This window comes from Schistocerca gregaria, chromosome 1, assembly GCF_023897955.1.
Source record: "Schistocerca gregaria isolate iqSchGreg1 chromosome 1, iqSchGreg1.2, whole genome shotgun sequence".
Taxonomy (NCBI): Eukaryota; Metazoa; Arthropoda; class Insecta; order Orthoptera; family Acrididae; genus Schistocerca; species Schistocerca gregaria.
The window spans coordinates 530,735,890-530,748,222 of NC_064920.1; the positions used below are offsets into that span (position 1 = coordinate 530,735,890).

General features: G+C 41.0%; 1 protein-coding gene across 3 annotated transcripts in view; it reads left to right on the plus strand.

The window, feature by feature from the left end:
• The window catches only part of LOC126355114 (U4/U6 small nuclear ribonucleoprotein Prp31), a 65,878-nt gene that overhangs the window by 25,815 nt on the left and 27,730 nt on the right, over positions 1-12,333 (plus strand). For all 3 annotated transcript variants that reach the window (XM_050005305.1, XM_050005302.1, XM_050005313.1), the window contains exons 2-3: positions 310-442; positions 4,558-4,755. In XM_050005305.1, coding sequence (XP_049861262.1) covers positions 328-442; positions 4,558-4,755 — 313 coding nt within the window. In that variant the 5' untranslated portion in view covers positions 310-327. The remainder of the gene's footprint in view (positions 1-309; positions 443-4,557; positions 4,756-12,333) is intronic.

Consider the following 12,333-nt stretch of genomic DNA (forward strand, 5'->3'; position numbering starts at 1 on the left):
AGGAAGAACTTCCAAAGCAGCTTCTGAAAAGTGTGTTATAATATACAGAATTGTGAAACTAGATTTTATTATTATGAAAGTGATAGATTGATTTCAACAAGTGTCCCAGTGACAACTTTTGCTAAAAGTTTTTGTGATGTAACAAAACATGATTAAATCAGCTGTCCGTTTTTGCTAGTATAGAAGGAAGTTATTGAGTACATGAAGGCATTAAACAGAATATCTTCTAGTTAATTAAATATCAAAATTTTGAGTTTTCTATTTCCCATTTGTTGTTCATAATTGTCATTGCTTTTTTTTTTCTTTCAGAGATACTAAGGTGGCACCATGTCTTTGGCTGATGAACTTTTGGCTGATCTGGAAGATCAAGATGGAATGGATGACCAGTTCATGGAAAGCAGTGCCATGCATGAAGTTAAGCCCACATTACCGACAGAAGAAGGTATTATAGTAACTATGAGAAACATTAGTTTGATTTTAAGCCTCGGCCATGCCATCCCTCTTTCCCCCAGATTATCCTCTTCCATATTTTGCATGCCCTTTTATCCTTTCACATTTTATTTATTGCCTATTTCAGTGTTTAAATTGGCATATGGAAGTGACTGTCAAGAATATGTTACTGTGATTCTGTGTGATTCTTGTGTTGACTGGTTAACAGTTTATGGTGAGGACTTAGTGGATGTCAGATTACCAATCCAAAGATTTGAAGTTCAATGCTCAGCCCTTCTTCACGTATAAATGATGTGTGTCTAAAAAATTCCAAGTTTTGCAGTGTTTTGGAGTCTACTGAGTCAACTATAGTATAACTTCCTCTAGTGCTGCAGTGTTGAAGACACTTTCTGGTCAATACTACAGTCCTTTTAGAACCTTGTGCTCTTTTGTGTCTTGTTTCCATTCTTCTCTGTCCATTACTTCCTTTCTCTAATTCCTGACTCCTATTGGTTTGAAGTTCTCTTTCATATCTTGAAGCCATCCTTCCCTGGGTCTCTAAGCGTTCACGGGCTCAATTCAACGCACAGAAGTAGCGCCCCAAACTGTTCCCCTCCCTGGCCACACCATGGAAGGAATGTCAGGCTAAGGATGGCAGTGGCTCTTACTTGCCCCGGTACTGTATATGTTCGAGAGCTGATGGGGTATCTTTCATGACGATGAAGCATCAGTTTTTTGTTGAGCATTTAGAGGACAAGTTTGGGGAGGTGGAGGGCTTGTCCAAAATGAGATCTGGATCAGTCGTGATCAAGACAGAATCCTCTGCCCAGTCATGAGCATTACTTGCTTGTGGACAAGCTGGGGAATTTTTCTGTATTGTATTTAACAGGGACCTTTTTTTGCCGGCAGACAATGAGCTGCATGTCAATTGAAAGTGGCGAGATGTAAATTTCGTTCGGCGTGTCCACCGGGATCTGAGGAATAATCAGGTTGCCACCGGTGCCTTCATCTTGGCCTAAGAGGGTGATACATTATCCGATAATGTCAAGGTGATGGTCTACTGCTGTGTTGTAAAGCCCTATATCCCTCCCCCAAAGCGGTGCTTTAAATACTGAAAGTTTGGCCATATGTCTTCCCACTGTACTTCCGGCATCTCATGTCGAGATTGGGGACACCCATCACATCCCAATACTCCATGTGCCCCGCCTCCCATCTCTGTCAACTGCAGAGAGCACCATTCACCTTGCTCGCCTGACTGCAGGATTCTCCAGAAAGAAAGGAAAATCATGGAGTACAAGGCCCTGGACCAACTGATCTACACTGAGGCTAAGAGGAAATTTGAATGCCTACGTCCTGTACGTATGACATTGTCTTAGGCCACCTCTACAACAGGTCTAGCCCCATCAGCTCCACCAACTCCAGTCATCTCTGAGCTGGAAGTCTACACCCACCCCCTTGATGGTGGGGGGCATTTGCCTCCCTGTTGCTCCTGCACCACCTATTTTGGGAGCAACACCCTCCAACCATCCGGGATATCAGTCCCCACTTCTGCGCTAGAGAAGTGTAGGTCTTCCTTGGCTCCTCTCACTAGGAAGGGGTCCTTTGGGTCACTCCCTTCCCAGCTTTCTGCTAGTGTGAAAGATGACACCCACCAGTGGCTGAAGAGCCCAAAAGCTGCTGGTTGTAGGGCTTCACGCTCATCCTCAGCCCCAGAGACAGAATCAGTGAAGTCCTCCCAGCCAAGGAAACCCAACAAGCAGTGAGAGAAATCCAAAAAGAAGATCCCCCAAGTCCAAGGAAATTGCGGTGGCACCCACACCACCGCTGCCTACAAGCTCTGCGTCTGCAGATGAGGTGGAGATTCTGGCGTCCGCTGAGGACCTAGATCTCGCCAGACCCTCAGCACAATGGATATAGACTGCTTAGACAATAAGTTGGTGGCAGCAGGTGACCCTGAGGTGTAAACTGCCTCATTGAATGTTCCATGTCTTCCCCGTCTCACAATGACGTCATCCTCTAGTGGAATTGCAGCAGTTTTTTCCAACCGCAGGCTGAGCTATGGCAACTGTTAAGCTTTACACCTGCTTTCTGCATTGCCCTCCAGGAAACCTGGTTCCCAGCAATGCAGACCCCTGCTCTTCATGGCTATCAGGAATATTATAGGAACCGTAGTGCCTCTAATCGAGTGTCAGGTGTAGTTTGCGTTTATGTCCTACACTCAGTCTGTAGTGAAACTGTGCCCCTTGAAACCCATCTTGAAGCTGTGGCTGTCAGAATAAGGACGACACAGGAAATAAGTGTCTGCAGTGTGCATCTTCCTCCAGATGGTGCAATACTCCTGAATGTATTAGCTGCACTGATTGATCGACTCCCTAAACCTTTCCTACTTTTGGGTGATTTTAACACCCATAACCCCTTGTGGGGTGGCACCTTGCTTTCTGGCCGAGGCAGAGATGTCAAAACTTTACTGTCTCAGTTCAACCTCTGCCTCTTAAATACTGGGACTGCCACACATTTGTGTGGCTCAAGGTAATTACTCAGCCATTGATTTATCAGTTTGCAGCCCAGGACTTCTCCCGTCTATCCACTGGAGAGCACAGGACGACCTGTGTAGTAGTGACCACTTCCCCATCTTCCTGTCACAGCCCTGGCATCAGGCCCACAGACGCCTGTCCAGATGGGCTTTAAATATGGCGGACTGGGAAACTTTCAGCTCTGTTGTCACTGTTGAATCTCCCCTACATGATAACATCGATGTGATGGTTGAGCAGGTGACTACAACAATCCTTTCTGTGGCAGAAAACACGACCCCTAGTCGTGGGAGAGCACCATCATTCCGGTATTCCGGTGCTCAAACTCGGTAAAAACTTGCTTGATGTGGGTAGCTATCAGCCCATCAGCCTCACCAACCTTCTTTGTAAGCTGCTGGAGCGTATGGTATGTTGGTGGTAGAGTTGGGTCCTGGAGTCAAGTGGCCTACTGGCTTCATGTCAGAGCGGCTTGCGCCAGTCGCTCTGCCACTGATAATCTTGTGTCCCTCGAGTCTGTCATCCGAACAGCCTCTTCGAGATGCCAACACGTGGTTTCCATCTTTTTTTATTTACGAAAAGCATATGACATGACCTGGCGACATCATATCATTGTCACATTATATGAGTGGGGTCTCAGAGGCCTGCTCCTGATTTTTATCCAAAATTTCCTGTCACTTTGTACTTTCTCTGTCCAAGTTGGTGCCTCCCCCCCCCCCCCCCCCCCCCCCCCATATCCAGGAGAATGGGGTCCTACACAGCTCTGTATTGAGTGTCTCTCTATTTTTAGTGGCCATTAATGGTCTAGCAGCAGCTGTAGGGCTGTGCATTTCGTACTGCTCCACCAGTACTGGTGTTACTGAGTGGCGTCTACAGGGAGCCATCCACAAGGTGCAGTCATGGGCTGTAGCCCACGGTTTCCAGTTCTCATCTACAAAGTCCTGTGTAATGCAATTCTGTCAGCGTCGTACTGTTCATCCAGAACTTTACCTTAATGACGATCACTGTAGTGGAGACATATTGATTCTTAGGACTGCTTTTCGATGACTGATTGGCTTGGCTTCCCCACCTTCATCAGCTTAAAGCGGAAGTGCTGGCAGCACCTCAATGCCCTCTGCTGCCTGCGCAACACCAACTGGGGTGCTGATTACTCTGCTGCAGTTCTAAAGAGCCCTTGCTCAGTCCTGCCTTGACTACGGGAGTCTTTGTTATGGTTCGGCGGTGCCCTCAGTGTTTTTGCATTCAGATCCCCAAGGATCAACTAAAGATCATATCTTGGAATCTTGCTGATGTCCCCATCCAGTTTAGAGGATTATCATCACTGGTGGCATCTAGAAATTACTTTCATTATCAGCTATTAATGCAAGCATGAAATTATATAAGAAGTGACAATTTGGTTTGCTTATCAAAACCAATGTGATTGTATTCCTGAATGCTCATGTTATATTTGATCTCACGTTTACTTCTTTTGAAATATTTCTCATTTGTTGACATAACATTGAAGTGTGTAATTCAAATCTTTATCTGTATTTGCAATAATTAATAGTATTAAAAAGATTTATTGTTCTGTTATATATATTTGTATACTTTCATGTTGCAGACATCAAGGTGTCATCAGTGCGAGAATTGGCGAAACTTCGAGACTCGGAGCAATTGAAAAATATAATGGCATTGATTGATGAGTATAGCATTAAAATGAGAAAATCAGAGGAGATTACTGGGCCAGTGGAGGCTGATCCTGAATACCAACTTATTGTTGAAGCTAATAATTTAGCAGTTGATATTGACAATGAAATTGGTAAGAGGAAAATGTAGTTTGTACAAATTTAAATGTTTAGGGACTATGTCTTTACAAATAGTTGTCCGATAGCGCACCCATATGAATGACCACCATCAAAATGGCCAGGAACTGAACTGACCACCCAGTGTCAGAAAATGCAGCTGAGCACTATGTACTCGATTTCAGTGGATGCTTCATAGCCCACACCATCTGGATCCTTCCCTAATACCAGCTTTTCTGAACTACATGGATGAGATCCACTCTTGCGACACATTCTTATTTTACATAAGCCTGTTGGCCTCAATCTCCTCTAAATGCTGCGCCCCTCTCTGCCCTGCCCCAGGACCCAATTTTATTCACCCTGCACCAAATTTTATTCACCCTGCACCCACACCCTCTTCCCTGCAGTCTCCCTTTCCTCATTCTGTCACCACCGTCCAATCTATTCCTCCATGTCGCCTCATGCCATTATTTTTATGTACTGAGCAGACTCCTGGCTGCCGGAGCCATATTGTATTCCTATCCTGTCCAGCTGTTGCATTCCTATTTCATGTGTGTGCTGTTTCCCTCCCAACTGTTGGCCATCTTCCCCAATCTTACTCCTACTCCCCATTTGCTTTCGCTCCCATCACAACACGTCATCCCAATCAAGATGCAGCTGCAGAACTGCAGTCTTGGCACAGTACATTTCTGGTGTAACGTAGCTTCATAGGCATGTATATCCAGTCATATTGAGAGGAAAGTATAGAGTTAGCTGAATTTAAATATTTAGTGACTCTGTATTTACAGATATAATCCAGTAGTTCACCCTTATGAGTAACCGCCTCCAAACTGGCCAAGAACAGAGCTGACTTTCTCTCTCAATGCCTCTGCTATTCAGTGCGTTGTTACCTTTACTCCTAAATTAGTTACACAGAAGGTGGAATAATTTTTTCGTGGGTGGCTCACGCAAGGATCTCAATTCTGAGGGAATCTCATCCAGTCAGATGATTTTTCTTTAATTTTAATTTTTTATAGTTTATGATTTGTAGTGCTCTTTCAAATTCTTCTCACAATCTCATCCCGTTTTCATCTGCTGCCTCTTTCCTTGCCTTCAAGTTAATTTTACTTGTCTACCTGTTCTGTACATTATTTCCTTTCTCTGCTTAATACTGGCTTGCCATGTGAACTCTTTGTATTCATGAAACCGCTTCTTTATTCTCTGAAGGTCTCTTTAATTTTCCTATGTACAGAGTTTATCTTTCCCTTAGTCATGCTTGTTTCTACTGCCTTGTATTTGTCCTACAGCAATACCTGCGTAGCCATTTTGCACTTTCTGCCAATCTCATTTTTTAGACATCTGTGCTCCCTTTTCCCTGCTTCATTTGTTCCATTTTTTGTTTCCATTAGTCAATAAAATTCTGTATCTATTATTTTAGAATTTCTGCTAAGCCTTGTCTTTTTGCTTGTTCGATTTTCTGTTACCTTCACTGTTTCACCTCTTGGTGATATACGTAACACTTAGTTGAAAATTGGCTTTTTAAACATCTGCAAGTTTTGAATTAAGTTTGCTTCCTCTCTGACTTCAGCAAAACATTTTCACTAATTTGCGTTCAGTTCAAGATAATTAGAATTCAGTTATTGCACAGTCTGAAGTTTATACAGATGAAACTGAAGTTGCAGTATTCTTTGCGCTCTCAAGCATCCAAGTTGCATTGAGAAGACAATTTTTTATGCTGAAAAGTGACTCCTTAAGATTGCAGCTCAGAGGACACCAGTGTTTACGGGATGAGTGCTAACTGCACATCTTTGTTAAACATTTTCTCAAAATTGAAAAAGTCCCTTCAAAATTCCACACATACATATTTATTTCATGTAATAAAGAAATGAAACTGTAGATGTGGTCTGAAATATATGCTTGACAACAGTGACATTGTACCACTCCATGATTACTAAATATCGGTTACTGCTACACATCTTTACAACTTTCCCCTCTCATGCTGTACCACACATCACCATACAAGAGAACTTTGACTGTCAAACAGTGGGAAATCCAGGGTGAAATGAGGTTTCAGTTGCCTGAGACTGTAGTCATGTGATTTGTGTTTGCATGGGTGTGTGCGCGTATGCGTATTTGTGTGTATTGTTGACAAAGACCTTAATGGCTGAAAGCTATAATTGAGTCTTTTTGTTGTGCCTATCTATGACGCAGCATCTCTGCTATATGGTGATTAGAACTTTGACTAATAGAAGCTATTTGGAATTGTGTTCCTTGGGGAATATTCAAAGCCTATTTGTAAGAGGCTCGTATTACGTTGTGTTGACCTTGTGAATGTGCTTTTCAACACACAGTAACGTTTCATTGCTCACGCCATTTATTTCATGTAAATGTTCTAATTAAAGTGTGGATTAAATGTGATTCATTTGTGACAGTTTCATAATGATACTGCAGATTCCTGTAACTGTTAATTGTTTTTAAATTAAGGATACATATTAAATGCTATCTATGATGAGTTGTACTGCCATCCCGATTGTTTGCCAACTAAAAAGGTATGGCTGTCTCGAAGTATTTTTATGTGCTTGTGCGTGTAACGGGTGTGTCTTGTGTGACAAAGCGATTTTTGTGCTTCCATTAGTATTGCAGGGTTTATATGACCCAGGACAACTGGGAGATCCGGGTAAAACCCAAGAATTTTTTCATCCAAAAGAAAACCGGGAAAAACCAGGGAATTTTTTAGAATTCCGGGAATTTTTCATTGTTTTAATTTTCAGTTAAATTCCTGTAATTTTGACTGGTATGAACCGATACTCTAACCAAAGATATTACTGTATCCCGCTTCTGCAGAATAATACTTCAACAATAAAACATAAATGAGAGAAAAAACGAAAATAACTTAAATTGCAAAGGAAATGCGCCATATACAATGACACAAAGTACTCATGCAAGTGCCTGCCAACAACAAAATGTGTCAAAGGCTTTAGGAAGACTATGCAATGCTTCATAACAACAGATTGCCTCCGGTGAGCGTGAAGTCACAACTGTTTACATTAGATTCGTTTCAGCAGTTTCGAGAGGGCTCGTGTGCATGCACAGTTGAGTCGCGTTGGAGTAGTAGATTCTCCCAAGTCTGGCTACAGGAATGTGGCTGTTGGCTGTGCAAGCGGTTGCTGCAAGCAGCTTGATACTACTGGCAAAGGGGGTGCCATGCTGAGGAAAAAAACTTGTTTCACAAAGCTCCTAGCAACCAGCGCACGTTTGTCTATCGATTATTCATATGATTTTGAAACGCTTCCCTGTTGGTTTTTGAACATTTTTGAACACATTTTAAGTTGATTTCTGAATGTATCATAAGTTGATTTTTGAATACGTGCATAGTGTATGTGATGTCTGTCAGGAGAATCTACGTCGCAACTAGAAATAAACTTTCCGCCGAAAAAAGGAGACGAGGCTATACGAGCTGAGCGGAGTAAAGCCGAACGGATGAATGCCAGTCGCTGTCTGATTATGTGGTTGATTGGATTTGCAAATGAACAGCGTTGTCATAATTACTAGCAAAATCCGCAGATTCAGACTATCAGAATGGAAATAAACTACTGACATGAATAACAGGTGTGTATCCAAGAAAATGAAATTTTGACAGAAAATTTTTGGCCAGATCACTACACTAGTAAGGACCAGTTGTACAGGCCCCAACTAGCAGCCGCTAAAGATCTATTCTGGAAGTAACACGGAAAACGTGTTGTACGAACACGTAATAATGCCTAACTGGAAAATAATTGTGGGATAACTAAACCTGTGATTCTTTCACAGTTAGTGAAGTTAATCGGCGAACAAATTTTGGCAATATATGAAGATGGTATATGTTCTTTCAGACATGTCCAAAGGAACAGATACCATGGTGAATGTGCAGCTCTCTAGAATGAAATAACTAAATCAAGACTCTAAGCTGCCGAAGGGGGACAGTTGAAAATGTGTGCCCCGACCGGGACTTGAACCTGGGATCTCCTGCTTACACGGCAGACACACTATCCATCTGAGCCACCAAGGGCACAGAGGATAGTAAGACTGCTGGGATTTATCCCTTCCACGCTCCCCATGAGACCCACATTCCCAACTTAATGTCCACACACCACATTAGCAGTGCCCCTGCCCATTACACTCTTTACTCGCGAAAGACAATCTTACCGAGTCCCATAAGAGTTTGGGCGATGCGTGTGCATCCACACATGATGAGATCAATGGCTGGTTAGCCTGAACTATATGAAGATGGTAGCGGTTATTTTGAACATGTCCCGGTTGGGGCACACATTTTCAACTGTCCCCATTGATGTATATCAACACCTGTTGGCAGCTTACGGTCTTGATTTGATTATCATTTCAATTTTGACAATGGCAGGAATAGCTATAGAATTGGTGATGACGGGATTGTTTGTTAGAATGAGGAAGGAGAAGAAACGGGGACATCACACAAATTATGGAAGATTCCAGATTTATATAAAATTTTTGTAATACTGCTTTTCAGTCTCATGCTTGAGAAACTGGTGCGTATGAATGAAATGTGAAACTATTTCCTGACATTAAGCTTCTTGCTTGTAGTAGGCCCAATAGGCATTTGATGTTGGTCCTTTGTGAATTATATTCTGTAATGTTATAAAAATAGCCATTTGAGCCAAAACAGTCTCGTTTATTTGGTGTGTGTTACAAAATTGCTGCAATATTAGAAAGGCCTATTTTGTTTTATCTAGCAGACAGTGACTAAATAGACTTAATCAGATTGAGAAACCACGCCAGTTTTGGGTATTATTTTTGTTAACAGCTTTTTCAGTATTAGATAACGACCTTTCGATTTTTCATGTAGCAAAATGTTTGATGAACTTTGATGAGGTAATAGATTCTTCCACAGAAAGGAAAGCATGCCATGTAAAGCTGTAGCAAGATAAGAGAGAAAAAAATTCTAGGAGCTAAGTATTGAAGAAATGTGTACTCTCTTGCTTGTCTTTGTCTTTATTGGTCTTATGTATCCTATATATAATTTTAAGTCACACAAAACAGCAAGTTATTAGCTAATAGGCAATAAAGAGAGCAAATTTTCTAAAGAGTTATTGTTCTCCCGATTACAAATAATCCCATCTGCTATTAATTGCGAGATTTTTTTTACTAGGGTTAGGTGCCAAACCAGCCAATTGGAAGCAGGAGAGGCACCACAGGACATTTCAGTTTCCACTGTTCTGAATATAGTTTGATGGCATCCATTACGAAATATACACATTTCAATTCCACAGAGTGAAATACAGTGACGTGCGATAGAAGAATGCTTTATGAAGAGGTGTAGCACTGCACTTCGGCACACGTAATACCAAATAACGTCTTACATTTCCTCAAACACACATGTTTTATGTTTCAGACTTTTCAGAAAGATGTGCACTACAAGATGAAGTATTGACCCGGTTCGCAAATATCGTAGATCTGGGGCTGATGCGCAGAGTAGTCTGAGTTATAATTTGTAGTATCCATGTGATCCATGTTTACATTTAGTGATTTTGCTGTTTACCCTTTGTTTACTCTCATGTCAAATGAAAACAAAACGGATATCTGTCACCGGAGCTGTCAAGTGAATTAAAATACATTCACATAATTAGGGAAGGCTAAAATATGTCATTAATTTCAGATTTTATTTTATTTCCACCTTCCCGACAGCCAAGCATTAATCGCCTTTCAGAACAATGAAGTTATTTTTGTCTTTTTGCTAAAGAAATATGACTCTTTAACATTTTCCACAGAGGTAGTCAATGTATTTGAAACTAAAAGTTTAATTCCACAGTACTGGCTAGTTTCAACTCTTTGCTGCATTTCAAGTGCATCTTCTAACATGTATGGCATTATGCCATAATGAAGAACCAAACGTGATATAATATAGTACTGGTGCTCCAAGAAAATTTACATCCCGGAAACCACACTGAAAAGCTTAATAGCAGATCGAGGTCTACTTCATTGGGAATGTGGACATATGAATGAGTACATTAAGTATGCACTGTAAATGTGCACATTTTAGTGTGGTTCACAAAATTCCAACACACTTGGAGTATTCTTTGGTGTCTTGTTTCTTTTATGACATAATGTATGATCTTTCAATGTTTTACACATACGTACATATGGGCAACCTATGTCACAGTAGCTGCGCAAGCGCGGCGTCGCCTGTTATCTCCGCTCTCTGGCAACTGCTGAAACGAACAAATTTCTAACAGGTAGTGGGAAAATATTGCGAATAGTAGTTGGAAAAGTGTTATATTCAAAGTAAATATCCTTTTACATAAGTTGAATTATGTGCAAGAAAGTACCATGAATTTCATAAATTGCAGAGCATTTGACTCTCAATTAAAAATCAACTCTTTGATGATGAACCATTTAGAAGAATTTCCAACCCTGAAGATCAGACCTTTAAGTCATTATTAAAAATTTTCCTGACACATTTGTGAGATATATCTTAAAGTGTAACACACTCAAAAAAGGTCAACATTATATGCGAAAGCTTAGCTTCTCTTGGAGCTTATTAACCTTAGAGAGCTTTACTTTTCTTGTAGGATTGCTATATATATTAATTTAAACTATTAACTTTCCCTGTTTGTGTGTTCATGCTACTTAACAGCGATGTTGCTGTTGGCTGACTAAATCATGTGTCCTATGCTCTGAATATCCCTGAATATCCACTGTCATCAGCTGGCGGGATCACGTGACATAAGCTATGACTGGCTTACCAAAGCGCGTCGCAATCTCGATTTCAATGATTCGGAAAGTAACATGCGGTGTTTGGTGGGATTCCAATGTATACTTTCGTAATACAAAATATGCAGTGTACATGTTGCTGCACATCAAAGATATTCACAAAACGTGTCTTTTCCCCTGGCTTTAGTTTTCTAAAGTGCCGAGAAATTCTACGCCCGTGTATAAAACCATAACCATTCAAAGGTTTGATACGGGAAAATATACTGTCACTTAACATGGAAAAAGAATGTTTTTAACTGTGGAATCCGGGAAAATCCAGGAATTGCTTTTCCTTGCCTGTGTATGCACCCTGTATTATCAACTTTCTCACATAATTACATATTTTATAAATACTACATCCTATTTTAATACACATTACTCATCATTGACATACTAGAGTCTTTTAAACTCTTCAGGCTTAGTAGTTTTCCCTGCCTCCCCATTTATTATTAAGAACAGTACTTCATATTATACAGCAGTTGTAAGTAAAGGTGTCATAAAACAAAATATGAGTAGTCAGATGGTAGTGATGCTCGTATTTTCACACAGTCACAAGATAATGATTCTGTGCCATAAAATATGTACAGGTGAAACTGTCAAGTTTATAAATAATCACCAAATAGCTGAAGCATTGAGTTTTCAACAGGCACACACAGAAGAGAGAGAGAAAAATTACTAACTTTCAGAATAAATTCTCTGTTGGGCTATAGTGTGTGTGTGTGTGTGTGTGTGTGTGTGTGTGTGTGTGTGTGTGTGTGTGTGCGCTTCCACACTTATGTTTGTCCTGTTTGCGAAGTGATCGGTGACTCATTTTTCAGGAAATGTACACATTTGCTATATGCAGCCAGTCACAG